The sequence below is a fragment of the Panthera leo genome, chromosome B4, assembly GCF_018350215.1.
Source record: "Panthera leo isolate Ple1 chromosome B4, P.leo_Ple1_pat1.1, whole genome shotgun sequence".
Lineage (NCBI taxonomy): Eukaryota > Metazoa > Chordata > Mammalia > Carnivora > Felidae > Panthera > Panthera leo.
The window spans coordinates 17814957-17832937 of record NC_056685.1 but is presented as its reverse complement, the minus strand read 5'-3'; the positions used below and the strand labels follow the sequence as shown (position 1 = coordinate 17832937).

Here is a 17981-nt window from a genome sequence, read left to right as displayed (position 1 = left end):
TTAGCCACTATCTTATACCATATACAAATATAAATTCAAAATGGATCAAAGACTTGAATGTAAGCTTGAAAACATAAAACTCCTAGAAGAAAAGAGGCAGTAAGCTCTTTGACATTGGTCCTAGCAAAATTTTTTGGATCAGTCTTCCGAAGAAAGGGCAACAAAAGACTAGAATAAAAAAAAATGAAATTATATCAAAGTCAAAAACTTTGCACAGTGAAGGAAACCATCAGCAAAACAAAAAGGCAACCTACTAAATGGGGGAAGCTATTTCCAAATCATACATTCAATAAGGGGTTAACATCCAAAATACATTAAGAATTTATACCACGATATATATATATATACACACATATATATATATATATATATATATACACATATATATACACACATATATATATATATATATATATATATATATGTATATGCAATCTGATTCAATGCAATCTGATTAAAAATGCATAGAAAACTCCAATAGACATTTTTTTCCCCAAAGAGGTCATACAGATGGCTAACAAACACATGAAAAGATGCTGAACATCACTAATCATCAAGGAAATGCAAATCAAAACTGTGATGAGATATTACCAGTCAGACTGGCTATTACCCAAAAGACAAAAAAGTAACAAACGTTGGTGAGTCTTAGGAGAAAAGGGAACTCTAATGTACTGCTGGTGAAAATGTAAACTGGTAGCAGCCAATATGGAAAACATTACAGAAGTTCTTAAAAAAATTAAAAATGGGGGCCCCTGGGTGGGTGGCTCAGTCAGTTAAGCATCTGACTCAACTTCGGCTCAGGTCATGATTTCACGGTTTGTGGGTTCAAGCCCTGCATCAGGTCCAGGACTACTGGTGCAGAGCCTGCTTGGGATTTTCTCTGTGTCCCTCTTCTCTGTCTCTCCCCTTCTCTCGTTCTCTCCTGCTCTCTCCTTCTCTCCCTCCCTCTCTCTCTCTCAAAATAAATAAACTTAAAAAAAAATAGAACTATCATATGATCCAGTAATTTCACTTGTGTTCATTTATCCAAAGAAAATGAACATGACAATTTGAAGAAATATATGCACCCTGTGTTTACTGCAGCATTATTTATAATAGCCAAGGTACAGAAGCAATCTAAGTGTCCACTGATAAATGAATGGATAAAGAAGATGTGGTATATATATACAATGGAATATTAGCCATAAAAATGAGTGACATCTTGGGGCGCCTGGGTGGCTCAGTCGGTTGAGTGTCCAACTTCGATTCAGGTCATGATCTCAGGGTTTGTGGGTTTGGGCCCCGCGTCAGGCTCTGCGCTGACAGCTCAGAGCCTGGAGCCTGTTTCGGATTCTGTGTCTCCTCTCTCTCCCTGCTCCTCCCTCCTCACACACTGTCTCTCTCAGAAATAAAGATTAAAAAAAAATTAAAAATAAAATGAATGACCTCTTGCTATTTGCAACAACATGGATGGACTTGAAGGGTAGTATGCAAAGTGAAATAAGTCAGACGGAAAATGAGAAATACTGTATGATTTCACTTACATGTGAAATCTAAAAATCAAAACAAACAAAATAAAACAGAAGCAGTCTCACAGGTACAAGAAACAAAATGTAGGTTACCAGAGGGAGATGTGTTGGGGGAAGCAGGTAAAATGGATGAACTAGATTAAGAGGTATAAACTTCCAGTTACAAAATAAATAAGTCATGGGGATATATTGTACTGCACAGGGAATGCAGTCAATAAATAATATTATAATAAATTTGTGTAGTGACAGATGATAACCAGATCTATCATGGGCATGATTTTTTAACATGTAAACATATATACCTGAAACTACTATTATTTTGTATATCAATCATACTTTAATAAAAATTAAATACATTCATAAAATATAGTATCCCCCCCAAAAGACAAAAATATAAGTTAATACATCAGAAACAACTGTAAATTATAAATACAGTAAATTTAAGCAATACTGTGTTAAATATAGTAGCTTCACATGATTAAATATAAACTGAAGAGTTAATTAATGCTTACTTTATTATTTGCATTAATATTATGTCTTTATTACCTGATAATTGGTAAACTCAGGGCCTACTCAATACACCTTATGCTTCTCTACCTTTATGTGTTCTCTCATTTGAAATGCTCTCTCTTCGAGCCAAAGCATAAGAGACTCTTAAAAACTGAGAACAAACTGAGGGTTGATGGGCGGTGGGAGGGAGGGGAGGGTGGGTGATGGGTACTGAGGAGGGCACCTTTTGGAATGAGCACTGGGTGTTGTATGGAAACCAATCTGACAATAAATTTCATATATTGAAAAAAAAAATGCTCTCTCTTCTTTCCTCTATTTATTTAAATTCTTCTTGATTGTTAAGATCTAGTTCACTTTTGTATTTCCTCTGAACACTTTCAGTTCATAAACATGTTAATAGCTTTTGAACTCCTAAGATGTTAAATGTTTTTTGTATATAATTGGCATTTAATTATGCACTGCTCATACTTTCACTCATTCAATTAAAATACCTACTGTACACAAGGCACTATGCTAGGGCTAGAAATAGGACAGTAAACAAGGCAGATGCAGTCTATGTGTCATTAAAGCTCCCTGGTCATTGGAAAATAGAACTTTATACACAAGGTCATCGTGCAGTGAAGTAGGACCACAAAAAAAAGACCCGGTGGTATGGGAACACTATGCCACTCAATTAGGACCCATCCCATGAAGCTTGGAGCGGTTCCTGTTCCAGGAATGGAGCACAGGAAGTCATAACTCACCTTCTCAGAAAGAGCATAATTTCAGAAAGAGGACAATTAAATATTGAAGAACATCCAGGGACTAATGGGAGAGCTCTGACTGTTTCTGATAGAAAGGCTGAGTGGCATACTGCTGCTTTTTGCAAACAGCTAATTTCACTCTAAACCCACAAGCTCCATGTCAACTAGGAGTGTATTTAGTGGAAGCTCCCTAAAGATGTGTTCGAATGCATGAACTGGAAGCAAGTGGTGGAAAATGTGGGGACTGGGCTAGAACTCGGTGTTTGCAAAGGAAAGCTGTAGTCCTCAACTAAAGAGATTGTTAGTTAGCAAAAGACTATATAAATCAGTGCATAGTATATCCCAAGGTACCCTGATTTTCTTTCTCTCTCACATAATGCTATCCATAGAAGTGGAATCACAGCAGAATTTACAAAAGGCCATTGTTGAAAAAAACTAAACATCAATAGAAAATATGTGAAGATGTGAAGAGATGCACTAATCTGTAAAGTGTAAGTTTAAGCATAAATATTTACTCATTGTTAAAAAATAGGTTTTAAACATTGGTTTTTACTGAAATTCACCAGAGATTACAAATAGGATTATTTGATACATTCATGTCTTACAGAGCAAAGATTGCTAACATTATTAGAATTTTATTTTGATAATGCATATGAGGGTGAATCATGGGGGTTTTCTCTATAAAAAAATCTGTGATCTATAATTAGTAAACACAGTTCTGTGATCTATAATTAGTAAACACAGATTGGAAATCTTGTAGCAGCCTCTGAGTCAGAGATGCAATTCAATTAGAATAATCAGCCCACAGACAAGCAATTCTAACCTATTTTCACAGAAGGCTGTGTCACAAACTGCACAGAAAATTCACAGCACAGTTATTAAAAATTAATAGCACAGTTAATTCTGGAACTTATGGGTTCCAGAAAGACTTACTATCATGTGCTGAAGACTATTATGATTTTCCAGTCAATGTCCTTAAAAAAAATGTAGTGAGAGGAAAAAGGGCTGCTTTCCCACGATAAGTTTGTTTGAAACAGTTAAAATGCAATCATCAGGAAATAAACAAATGTGGAAGTGAAATTAACTAGCACACAGGATTCCTATATAAGGCAATTCTGTACAAAACTGCGCCAATGACTTTTCTGTGGACAAGTGATCAGTTACCCCATGAAGCAATGAGCTAATTATACCTTAAACTAGGTAAATTACAATATTGTTTTTCTTCTCTGCCTTCTCCCGTATCTTACATTACATAAAAACTCAACAGCTATGGCTACTTATGACATTTGAAAAAATGAAAATTCGGATGACAAATCTCAACATATTAACCGACTGTACCTGGCTATAAGCCTGATGCACTAGTTCTTTGCCATGACATCACCTACACCTGTTTACAATTAGCCTGTTTGGAACTTGGTTCAGATAGAATGTCATCTTTGGTGCCTTTGTGCTTCAATTACAGTGAAACCTTGGTTTGAGAGCATAATTCATTTCAGAAACACATTTATAATCCAAAGCACTCGCATATCAAAATGAATTTCAAGAACCATTGGGTCAGTTGTGATCATGTGACATTCAGTGTCAGGTACTACTCCTGTTGCAAGACATGGCTCCTCTATCAAGTTAAAATTTATTGGAACGTTTGCTCGTCTTGCAGAACACTCACAGGACACGTCACTCGCAATCCAAGGTTTTATCGTATTGGGAATGGGAGGCACACTGATTTTTCTTAATAAATCATTGTAAACGCTGAACATATAAGAGATACCCTTATAAAATTAAAAATTTTCAAGGCCCCTTACATATAAAATACTGGTTTTCAAGAGGTTGTAACATGGATGAGAGAACTATGTCTTTATTTTCACTAGCTTCAGTTAAAATTTGGTATTTTCTTCAATCATGAATTCAAACAACAAATCATTGTTTTAGTAGTACCTGTGACTCTCTAACAAATAATAATGGCAAATATTTTAATATCACATTACAGTTCTGGGAATATCTCAAAAATGTCATATATGCTTATCAGTCCTTTAACGTAATAATATTATAGTTACTCTATCCTCCTTCATATCTTGTCATTTAACATACATTTACGAAGTCTAAATTTGGGATTTTGAAAAATATTTTAATAATTGGTATTATTCTGTTTCCTTTGTAATGCTAGCATTTATTTTATACATTTAAAACAGTATTATGAGAACTAAGAAGTTCTCAGACTGCCAAAGAGGTCTGTGACACACAGAAAGACACACACACACATGATTAATTCTGCTTGTAAATTAGAATGTCTCTGTTTTCAGAGGGGAAAACTGTCATTGACCAAGTTTGACCATACTAAAAAAGCTGAGAGAGGAAGACTCCCAAAGAATAGATATGTGCAACTTTTTATTTATTTTTTTAATTAAAAAAAATTTGTTTGTTTATTATTGAAAGACAGAGAGAGTCAGAGCGTGAGCGGGGGAGGGGCAGAGGGAGAGGGAGACACAAAATCCCAAGCAGGCTCCAGGCTCTGAGCTGTCAGCACAGAACCCAAAGCGGGGCTCAAACTCACAAACCGCGAGATCACGACCTGAGCTGAAGTCTAACACTTAACCGACTGAGCCACCCAGGCGCCCCTATATGTGCAACTTTTTAAAGTTTTCATGTTTGAATAAAAATTAACATAATTAAGGGATTTTCTATAGTTTTATTCTTATAGAAATCAAATTATATTATTTCTAATTCATTCTTTCCTCATTAACATTAATGTGCAGCTATTAAGTATGATTTTGTAATTTTTGAATTATAGAGGTGAGGAAGAATGATTGAGAAATATATATTATTACTAGCTGTTGACAAGCTAAGTTAGAAAATAAATAAAACTATAATGGTTGCTGAACATAAAGTAATCACTTCCTCTCTCTAACATATGTAGATCAATACTGTAGATTAATATGGAGAGAAGGAAATCTCTAATTTGTATGTTCAGACCCACTGGAAAACATTGATAGCAACATCACTGCTTTCTGGATATAAGAATGTTTTCAATTTAATAGCAGAAGTTGAATGTAGTGGTTTAGAGGATGGATTTTGGAGTTAGAATTGGCTTTTAATGCTGATTATACCATTTACCATTTACGTGACCTGGGTCTCAATTTTGTGGCCTGAAAAAATTAGGACAAAATATTTACCTCGCAAATTTATTCTGAAGAACATTAAATGAGCTAACAAGTGTAAAAGAATTAACACATCATATGGAAAAAAAGGAATCAGTTCATAACTGGAAGCTAATCACAAGATTAGCAGCAGTAGTGGGAAGAGAAATGGAAGGAAAATAGCAGATATGGTGTGGACAAATATTCTTTAGAATTGGCCATATGATTCTCTTGAAAGAGAAACTAGTGTAATCAATTAAATAACATTGTTAGCATCTCTTTAAAAAATTTTTTTTAATGTTTATTTAGTTTTGAGACAGACAGAGACGCAGCATGAATGGGGGAGGGGCAGAGAGAGAGGGAGACACAGAATCTGAAACAGGCTCCAGGCTCTGAGCTGTCAGCACAGAGCCCGACGCGGGGCTTGAACTCACAGACCGTGAGATCATGACCTGAGCCGAAGTTGGAAGCTCAACCGACCGAGCCACCCAGGTGCCCCTAAAATTATTAGCATCTTAACAGGAACCCTCTCTTCACGACACAAGGGGGTCCAGGGGCACTGGCTGCTCAGAGCCCTGGTGGGTAGCATTAGAGGCATCTGAAAGAGGGTAAAGGATGTGGGGATAAAAGCAAGAACTTTAGGAAAATCTTACTTAGTCAACAATATGCCTGGAACAAATACTGCCACATTCTCCAAGCTGATAAAAAAGGAACAATGATTTTATATAAATCAGGGCACTGTAAGCTTGTGACAACAAATTTAATGAAACTCTGGAAGTACCGATATCTCATATGCTATAGCTTAAAATGCAAAAGTCAAACTGTTTTCTCTCTCAATTTGGTCCAGGTCAATAATATAATACAGTCCAAACTATGTAGATTGAATTGTTAACATGCTGAAACAATTCTGGAATAGCAAGTGAAGTTCTGGCACTAAAGGTTCAGTTTAATTGATTTACAGTCCAAAATCTACAAGACAGTCTTTGAAAAATCAATTTTCTATATCCAGATTCTATGTATCCTCTCTGTCCATGTTCTCTACATCCTTAACTCTGAAATAATGAATAATATGCCAAGATGACTAAAATAGTATCAGATGCTCAGTAGGCTGAAGAGATGAAAATACGCCTAAATCTGAAAATGCATCTGACACACTCCAATAGTTAGACACCTGTAGTGTTAGCAATTAGTTGTAAATCTGCACAGATTAAGACTGTAGTGAGCATATGTGTAGGGGGATGGGGTAATGGTGAGTTAGGAAGGACAGAGAATGTTCACTTCTGGGGGTTAACCCTTACACACAACTGAGGTGCATTGCTTACTAGACTGAGGGTAAAGGCAGACCCAGAACAGCCACAGTCTTCTAAGCAGACAAAGGAATCCGGCCTTCCGTTCATTGATTTGACATTTTTCACTGAACAAAATCTGTATTTCCATATTGAATATGATCTTTACAGAGAATTTCCAGGTAGACAAATATCAGAGCTCTCAATCAGAAGTCAGAAGAAAACTGGACTCATACTCTTTTTCTTAAAGTACCATGTGAGCTGGGGCAGGAAATATAACCTCCATAATCTTAGCCCCTTCATCTGTAAATGAAGAGTTAAGACCGAACAAATTACAGGCAACCCCATCTGCTCCAAAATTCTCTGAACCACTAAGCAAGATAAAACAATGAACTCATTTAGTAATGGTTTTTCAGCATAACTCATTTGCTATAATCAGGAGGCCTCTCCTGAAATACATTATTTTTTCTCCACTTCTGGCTTGAATATATTATTTTTTTTCTATCATAACAGTATAACGGATAGTCCTGAATGCCTTCAGTCAAATATATTAAAATTCCCTACAGCACGCAGTCATCTTGATTAAAATATCAACAGTTTATTACAGATGGAGTAGTTCCAAAACATGATAATGCTCTTCAGGTAGCAGGTGTTCCTGGGTGTTATTCAAATGGCTAGCTGCAAAGATGCAAAAGTCTTTTGTTTCCTGATGAGGCTAGATAGACTTTTACCTATGGAAACAAACTGTCAAACACAAGTAAACTTAAAAATCCCTATAACATTGCTTTTAGTGCATTAAAATCTGCGTATTACTCATCTTTAATTAACCCCATCAGAAAACGAGTCACTAGAAAAATAGGTAAAATTAAATATATATGTAAGAACAAGTTAACTTCTATGCCATATGACTCTTATTCTACCCCTAAGCACTTATTTCATTTTGTGTTTTAAATCTTAGTTTGAAAAGCAAAACTTTTAAATTTAATGAGATACTTAATACTGAATGTAAATGAGATAAAATAGGTGAACATGATATCAAGAATAAGCTTACTATTTTTTAAAAATATTTATTTATTTTTGAGCATGAGAGACAGACGAGCATGAGTAGAGAGAGAGGGAGACACAGAATCTGAAGCAGGCTCCAGGCTCTGAGCTGTCATCACAGAGGCCAACATGGGGCTTGAATCCACAAACTGTGAGATCATGACCTGAGCTGAAGTCAGATGCTTAACCTACTGAGCCACCCAGGCGCCCCCAAGATTATTAAAAAAGAGGGGGGATTGCAACATTTAAAAAAGACCTATCCAATGCATTTTAATGTAATTATCCACATCCAGTTTTCCTCTATAGAAAGAAACAAAACTGATTGTATAACATTCTAATTTTTAATTTTTATATCACCTGAGTTCAGGTCCTAGCTCATCCACTTATAACCTTGAATTTAATAAACTAAGTCCACCTAAGTTTTGACTGACTCACCCTAACTGAAGGCAATGAAATAACAGAGATCACAACCAGTTCCCATGGACTAAATCCCACTCACAAAGTGGTTTGGCCCAAGAGATGACTGATAGTCAAATTTTCTATGTGGTAAATTACTCAATCTTATAAAAATTAGTTATATTTTAAAAATTTATTTCTCTTGAAAAATCCATTTTATTATGTGTATGTGTGCTTACAAATGTAACTAAGCCAAACTCAAAGGAAAGAACAAAATAAAGTTATGTTCTCAACGAAATACTCTCTCCATCTTCTTGTAATTCACCCAGCACTTCCAGACACAAAGATTACATTTGTTCCAGATACATCTCTTTAGAGAAAATTAGTTCTCATGTGACTGTAAGCAAGAAATATAGAGGTATAATATATACAATATGGATAACTGTAATGTTCTTTACTAAATGCTTCCTAAAAAACAGCTTTGCTGTGCTGGTATTCCCCTAAATTCACTCCTTTATTATAGGAGTCTGTCACTGACTGGTTATGTAGCCATAAGAGGGTTAGGTTGTTTCTATGAGACCCCTTTGGGCACCCTTCAGTAAAATAGGGTTCACATTTTTAACTCCAAGGATTGCACTATAAGAATTACATGAAATCGGGGTGCCTGGGTGGCTCGGTCCATTAAACATCCGACTCTGGATTTCAGCTCAGGTCACGATCTCACAGTTTGCAGGTTCAAAGCCCCACTTCAGGTTCTGTGCTGACAGCTCAGAGCCTGTTTGGGATTCTCTCTGTCTCTCTCTTTCCCTCTCTCCTTCTCTCTTTCTGCCCCTTCCCCCTGAAATAAATAAACAGACTTTAAAAAAAGAATTACATGAAATAGCATTAAGTATTAAGCGTTCATGTTCAACAACTGGTATATAGTTGGTGTTCAATGAATAAATCTATACTGTTGTTAAATTATTGCTCAATGGTTGCATGTGTCTGGCATGAGATTGCATATATATATTTCGGAGTTCGATAACAAAGTCTCCAGATGAGACTTTTTATTGAATTATACCTGACATACAATACTATACTAGGTTCAGGTTTATAGTATACTGATCCAATATTTTTATGTGCTATGAAATGATCACCTCAAGAGGTCTAGTTACCATCTGTTGGTATACAAAATTATTACAATCTTATGACTGTATTCCCTATGCTTTGCATTTCATGCCCATGAGTTATTTATTTTATAACTGGAAGTTTGTACCTCTTAATCCCCTTCACCTATTTCAACTGTCCCCTTACCACCTCCTTTCTGGCAACCATCAGTTTGTTCTCTGTATCTATGAGTCAGTTTGTTTTGTTTTGCTTGCTTTTTTAGATTCTACCCATAAGTGAAATCAGATGGTACTTGTCTTCTCTGACTTACTCACTTCGCACGATGCCCTCAAGGTGCATCCATGTTGTCACAAATGGCAAGATTTCATTCTTTTTTTTTATGGCTAAACTATAAATATACCACATCTTCTTTAACATTTACCTATCGATGGACACTTAGGTTACTTCCATATCTTAGCTATTGTAAATAATGCTGCAATAAACGTAGGCATGTATATATGTTTTCTAATTAGTTTTTTTTTTTTTTTTTGCTGCCTTTGTATAAAAACTCAGAAGTGGAATTGCTGGATCATACGGTAGTTCTATTTTTAATTTTTTGAGGAAAAGTTCATACTGTTTTCCACAGTGGCTGTACCAGTTTGCATTCCCACCATGAGTGCATGAGGGTTCCCACATCCTCATCAACACTTGTTATTTCTTGTGTTTTCGATGATAGGCATTCTGACAGAGGTGAGGTGATGTCTCATTGAGGTTTGGTAAGGCAGCATATCGAAGAATCTGCTTTTTCTTATCCATTTAGGCACCCTATGTATTTTGACTGAAGAACCGTCCATTTCCATTTAAAGTAATTACTGATAACCATGTACTTACTGTCATCTTTTTAATTGTTTTCTGGCTGTTTTTGTTGATCATCTCTGTTCTTTCCTTGGTCTGTTCCTCATATTTTGTTTGTTTTCTTCATATTTAGGTTCTTCTGTCTTTTATTGTTGTGCTCTTAACTATAAGATTTTTCTTTGTAGTTACTGTGAAGTTCATATATATTATGTATATAAAAGTCTCTTTTAAGTTGATAGAAAGTTAATGTTGAACATATGCCAAAGCTTTATATTTTTACTTCCCTCCCCTACATTTTGCATTTTTGATGACACATTTTACGTCTTTTTATTTTATTTATCCCTTAACTAATTATTGTAGTTTTAGTTAATTTTACTACTTTTCCTTTTCTTCTTCATATTTCTTGTATATGTTGTTGATCCACAACCTTGATTACATGTCTTTTCCAGTTAGATTTTTAACCTTCATTTGTTTTTTCGTTTGTTTTTTTGTTTGTTTGTTTTTACCTTAGAAGAGCCCCTTTAACATTTCCTGTGTGCTCAGTTCAATGGTGGTGAACTCTTTTAGCTTCTGCTTTCTGGAAAACTCTTAATCTCTTCTTCAATTCTGAATGATAACCTTGCCAGGTAGAGAATTCTTGGTTGGGAATTTTTCCCTTCAGTGCTTTGAATGCATCATGCCATGCCCTTCTGGTCTATAAAGTATCTGCTGAAAAACCTACTGATAGCCTTATGAGGGTTCCCTTTTGTACAATATGTTGCTTTTCCCTTACTGCTTTTAATATCTTCTCTTTATTATTAATTTTTACCATTTTATTTTTTTAATGTTTGTTTTTCAGAGAGAGAGAGACTGACAGAGTGCAATTGGGGGAGGGGCAGAGAGAGAGGAAGACACAGAATTGGAAGCAGGCTCCAGGCTCCGAGCTGTCAGCACAGAGCCCAATGCGGGGCTCGAACCCACGGACCATGAGATCATGACCTGAGCTGAAGTCAGACGCTCAACTGACGGAACCACCCAGGCGCCCATAATTTTTACCATTTTAATTTTAATGGTCTCGGTGTGTTTCCCTTTGGGTTCATCCTATTTTGGAACTCTCTGGGCTTTCTGGACTGGAATATTTGTTTCCTTCCCCAAATTAGGAAAGTTTTCTGCCATTATTTCCTCAAGAATTTTCCTGGCCCTTTCTTTCTCTCTCTTCCTCCTGGGATTCCTAGAATGAAAATGTTATTCTGCTTGACACTGTCCCTTAAGGGGACATCCTGTCTTTTTAAAATCTTTTTTTTTCCTTTATTTTCCCGCTGTGATTGGGTGCTTTCCATTGCTTTGTTTCCAGTTCACAGATTCATGCTTCTATTCCATCAGTTCTGCTGTTGAACCCCTCTAGTGTATTTCTCAGTTCAGTTTTAAACTTCCGTTTGGTATTTTCTTATATTTTCTATCTGTTTGTTGAAGTTCTTGCTGTGCTCATCCATTCTCCTCCCAAGATCAGTGAGCATCTTTACACCCATTACTATGAATTCTTTATTGTGTTGCTTACCTCAGTTTCGTTAAAGTCTCTCTGTGGGGATTTCCCTTGTTGTTTGGTTTCGGATATATTCCTCTCTCTCCTCTTTTGCCTCTCTCGGTTTCTCTGTATATATTAGATGCAGTGGCTCCCCCTTCAGTCTTCAAAGAGTAGTCGTGTGTAGGCATTGTACAGTGTGAGCCAGAAGCACAAACTCCCCACAACCTCCCCACTCCACGGCCCCACTCTATGGGCATCTGCTGTATGGGCTGCGTGTGCCTGCCGGCTATGACATGGCATGGTTGCTGTGCAGGGAGGTGAGGGCTTATGTCACTTACCCATCCCAGTTCTGCACAGGGAGGGCAGGGCTCAGAGCACTCCTCTGATCTAGCTGTACCTCGGCTGCTGCATGGGGAGGATGGTCTTTTTGCAGCTCTCGTATGGCTCAGGGTGGCTGAAACGTGGGGTACTCTCTCAGCCTGGTTATGTGGTGGGGAGGGCAGAACACGCCCTCCCTGTGTTAGCAGGCTAGAGGGAGGGCACCAAAAATGGCAGCCATTTACTCCATCACCAGGAACTTAGTTGCAAAAATGGCTTGTACCAGCACTTCCATCCCTGGATAAAGTCCTTACAGGTTGCTTCCTGTAAGGCAAGAACCTTTAAAATCTGATAGTCCCTTTAAAATCAGTAAGGTACTTTTCAATCTGTTTCTCTTGTGCTAGATCTCAGGTGAGTGGGTTTGCATATGAGCCCTTTAAGAGTGGGATATATGTCCTCTAGAATTCTATGATTCTTCTGGTCTTCATCCCCATTTCTTTTTTAAATCAGGCATTGTGTGTGTGGTGGTTCATCTTTCCAGTGCTAGCCCTCAAGGTAAGAGTACCTGATATGGGGTACTATCTCTTTACTCCTTGTGGGAAAATTCCAAATTTGGAGAACTTTCCCAATTGTGGGGTCACTACATTTGGGGTGGGTTCTCAGGAAGGCCATGTCTCTGTCTCTCCTATCTTTCTCAAAGTATTTCTTTTGTCTTTTGTTGTGAAAGTGTTAGTCTTATAATTCTCAAGTTTTTTGTTTGTTTGCTTGTTTTCAGAGAAAAATTATTACATATGTAGCTGTAAGTTTGTTTTATCCATGGAAGGAGTTGAACGCAGGGTTTTCCCACACCACCATCTTGAACCTCCCCCCCCCCCCCATTCCCAGAATAGAACTTATCGTCTTGTATGTAACACATAATCAGCCACTTTTTTCAAAAGAACTGTCCCCAGAAGGGATGTCCTGAGACTGGCAGTGGGCTCTAGGGGGCCACCACTTTTTTCCTGCAGTCCTTTCTCTGAAGAGATAAGAGGGACATAAAGACTAAAACCTCAAGGTCTTGCTCTCAAGATTTAATGACCTGTCTATTGAAAGACAGTTGAACATCCAGTGAGAAAGAGGAATTTCTGGAGCTGTGAGGGACACTCTGAGAAAGACTAATCATGACAAGCAAAAGTGGTCAAGGAAAGTTTTGTGAAGGGCTGAAGCTACCAGATTGTGTTGGGCTTGGTGTGGAGGCAAAAGAAGGAAACACAGAAGGAGGCATTCCTGAGAATAGACAGGGGAGACTGAGCCAGAGGCAACACATGCATAAATTGAGACCATTTCAAAAGATGAGAAGTAAAGAAAGAAAGAAATAAAAGGCAGAATCCCTGCCCCTATTGTGTTTGCCATCTGGCCAGGATGCTTTCAAATTAATGAGCAGGTTAAAATCCAGCATGGTTCCACACAGAGACTAGCCTAAGAAGTACTTTGTAATGATGATCAAAAATATGTATCATATTAATTACCAAAATAAAATGATTGCCCTAAAATTCCTGAACATAAAATCAATCTATGCTATGAAAGATTTCTCTTTTGCAGTAAATGTCACTAAATGAGGATAAGCATGTTTTTTTAAACAAGTGTGACTATTTGTTTGTTTTCAATATGGTAGGAAGACAGTTGCTTTAAAGTGCTGTTAAATGTCCGTAAGACATTCCTCCATTGGAGGAACCATAGGCATTCAACCGAACTTGATAACAAGATGTATCTCAAAATAGTTTAATTTTGCATTTTATAGTAATATAAAGTTTGCTACTAGGATATAAGAGAGATTAAAGGTGACTATGAGTGAAGCAAAGCCCACAAAGTGGTACAAAGTCCTTCACATGGTAGACACCACATCATCAAGTATCCCATTCAAAGGAGTGCCAGCAAAATACTCTTGTGAGAACTTTAGGCATTATATTTAAGCTTCCCTATTTAAATATAAGAAGAAATCATTGTGGTATTTGCTGCATGTATTTTATTAGGCAGGCATTTCTGATTATAGGAGAACCCTAAATTATAAAGTTAACTCAAGTTTCAGATAAAACATGGACGATGCAGTCATTAGCCATTCAGATGTAAGAGCCCTTTGGTATTGTGGTCAGGCATTTTCCATCAGTGCAAGGCACTTCAGCAAACTTCGTGTGTGATAAAACAGCAATGGCCTCTAGAGTGTGTTTTTAAAGTGAGTTTTCTCAGAATTCTAACTAGATTCTAGAAATGAACAGACACACGCATACACACACACACACACACATAATCAGCCATACACACGCATACACACACACACACATGCATGCACGCTCATCTCCTTTTTTGCTGCCGTTTTAACTTGCCAAAGAATAAAGGTATATGAACCGAGTCTTATTAATATTAATATATACTTTGTTAGTTTGCTCCCTGAACACTGTCACTTTGTTATACTAAATTAAAGCCCTGACAGAAACATCCAATTAATCCTCACTAAGAAAATGCGTTATTGTGTCATCGTTAATAAGCGGTTCAATGTAATCACACCTTGATCATGCTCCTGAATGGGTTCAGTCCTTTGCATGGCGTGCTTAGAACCAAACTGTCTAATATTAGTTCCCTTAATGATTGTTCATACAGGAGTTAAAATGGATAGTCACTCTCCTTTCGGATGTACAAATAATCTATTTTCTTTTACTGAGAAGGCTAGGGAAGGAGATGCCTAAACAGAAAGGAGAAATTCATGAGTCTTAGACTAACTGTTATCATAAGAGGAGACTCTGGGATTCAGTCATAACCACAGGGTATGATGTTGAGCTCAAAGCTAGTTCCCATGCCCCGCTTATCAAACCCCGCCGAGCATTTGAACCACAAGTGGAAGCTCCCCGTGATGAAAGGAAGCTTCCTCTGGCCAAGTTAGCAGAGCTATGATAAAGTCCCTTTGGCCATGTGCTGCCTGTAGGAAGCCTCGCTAAGCTCAGAGGCATCACAGATGAATACCCTACCTTAATGAGAATCTGAATGGACCCTGTAGCTTTTGCAGATATGAAATACCAGAAGCTTATGGTGCAGGCAGCACTGGATTCCTTCCACACAGCACTCTTGAGGTGTGCTTCTTCGCCCTGAAGGCCCACCGGAGTAGCCTCCAGATACAAGAAGTGCCCTAGGAACAAGGATAGCATTCACATAGGACAGAAATAACAACGAGGGGATCATTTTAGCTTTTCCATCTTAGTTAGGGTTTTTAATTATATTTCATATGATATGAGCTGCCAAAGGCATTTCCATTTGAAACAGAAAGAAAATCTAATAGCCTTGCTTCTAGCTCACTGACAGAACAATTTCCAACTGTCTATGCTTTTAGCAAAGGACTTCACAGTATGCAAATTAACCGATCTGACAGGATATTTGTGCTGCTGAATCAACAAGATAGTTAGAGAAATCATATAATGGACTCCTCCAACTATCGAGTTCTTGTAAAACAATGGGAAGATACTACCTATGAAATATAAATAAAGGAATATGATGTACTTTTCAAAACTTCACTCATCTATTGAGTATATAAATAAAATGCTGAGAATTTTAATATGTAACATGAAAGGTACATTATACTTATGTATCTAATACTCAAAACGTTTTACATATGTAGAGCTGAGTGTTTGCATGGGACTCAGACCTTCCTTTCTCTGTTGTGGTTATTTTGGCTTAGATGGCTTTGTTTTATCAGAGGCCTGTGGAATTTCCACCCTTAGATACCTCTTCTCTTATTCTGTAGCATCCAGGAATTCAGGGTCCTTTCTTCATTCTGCTAACGTCCTCTGTCCTTTGACCAATGAGTCTGAGACTTGACCTCATCTACTTACTGCAAAAATGAGGCACTCCCAACACTTCTGACATATGTGATCTTACGGTTACATCTGCATGGCACTTCTAGTTTTCAAATTGCTTTCCCTCCATACATGTCATCTCGCTTCTGTAATCCCTGTTTGGTACACAGGGAAAACTTTATTCTCTCCATATGCAGATGGGAGTTTTGAAAATCTGAAGAGCTACATGATGTGCTAATGATCAAAGAAGTGGCAGAATTCAGCGATACTAATTATAAGCACGTGTCATTGAGGAAAGGTGCCTCTATCGATATTACCATGTATCTACAATGATCAGAGTCATATTAAAATGTGGTTGCTCCCCGTTATATGTTGAATTGTGTCCCCCCGAAGATGGTGAAGTCCTAATTCCAGTTTCTGTGAATGTGACCTTGTTTGGATATAGGGCCTTTGTGGATGACCAAATTAAAATGAAGTCATCAGGGGGGCCCTAGTCCACACTAAGATTGTGTTGTAATGAAAGGGTAAATTTGGACATAGAGGCAGACATGCATAGAGGGAAGGCAGTGTGAAGACACAGGATAACATCACCTACAAGCCAAGTAATGTCCAAGACTACCAGAAGCTAGGAGAGAGGCATGGTACAGGTGATTCTCTCTCTCAGCCCTCAAAAGAAACCAATTCTACTGAGACCTTGATTTCAGACTTCCAGCTTCCAGAAGGGTGAGACAATGTCTATTGTTTCCATTTCTGGTAATTTTTTATAGCAGTCCCAGGAGACAAATATATTTGTGAAATGCCTGACTTGCTGGCCATGGTACTATGGTAGTCTCTCTGGAGCTCTCCAGTTGCTGTTGGGGAAACAATGAGATGCTCACTGTGAATATGATTAGGATTGCTGTAACAGCCTAATAACCTACCATATTTGTTTCCAAGTGTGTGGTCTTTGGGAGGTCGTAGGCTTTGATGAGAGCCAACCCCCAAAACCCAATCAAAGTTTTCAGCCAGGGAGTTTTGCCAGCCACACCAGCCTTTCTCAAAAGTACAGGAGGTACCACATTCAGCTTCATCAGTATAATCCCCACAGTCATCTACGAAATTACAGCTTTGCTCTGGTTTATAACATTTGCCATTCTGACATTCCCGATAGCCATGAGGGCAGGGACCTAAAAAACAGAAAACAAATGAAGATGAGGAGACACTACTAACACATCACTGAGGTTAATAGCTAGTAAGAATGGATTTACTTTAACATATAACAAAACATGGTATTCTTAAGAGTTTGAGTTATCTGACCCCCATCTCTTTTCTAATCTCCCTCAGGGTTCCGGCCAATAGATCACTCACAAGGATTATTCAAAATGAAAAAAAAAAAAAAATCAAGTATCATTTTACTGATCGAGGAAAGTACCCCAAGACTCCTCAAATAGAGCATTTCCTGTAAGCTGAGTTCAAGAATATATATTAGATCTGAAAGCCAAAGTGTGGCTTTCCATTTTTTTAGCCTGAAACAAAATCTTTAGGGTATTAAGAGCTTATGTATTATGGTGTATTTGGAAGTAAATTCCATTACCACCCATGCATTTCAATATTTATCAGAAGCCAAATACTTATATGGTACTTTTTCAGAAGCAGGGGTATGAATATATAAGTAATATTCAACTTTCTAACAGATTTTTTTCTCCAAAATGCATATATACCTGTCAATTGTTTCGATTTTTAGAAGCAATTTCCCTACAAAGCAATGTCAACAAAGACTTTTTTTTCCAGAAA

At 37.4% G+C, this 17981-nt stretch overlaps 1 protein-coding gene across 1 annotated transcript in view; it reads right to left on the bottom strand.

The window, feature by feature from the left end:
• Positions 1 to 17981, bottom strand: part of MALRD1 (MAM and LDL receptor class A domain containing 1) — a 774784-nt gene that overhangs the window by 320504 nt on the left and 436299 nt on the right. The window contains exons 27-28 of the mRNA XM_042948257.1: positions 17129 to 17374; positions 15387 to 15544 (exon numbers count right to left, since the gene is read on the bottom strand). Of these exons, the coding sequence (XP_042804191.1) occupies positions 15387 to 15544; positions 17129 to 17374 (404 nt within the window). The remainder of the gene's footprint in view (positions 1 to 15386; positions 15545 to 17128; positions 17375 to 17981) is intronic.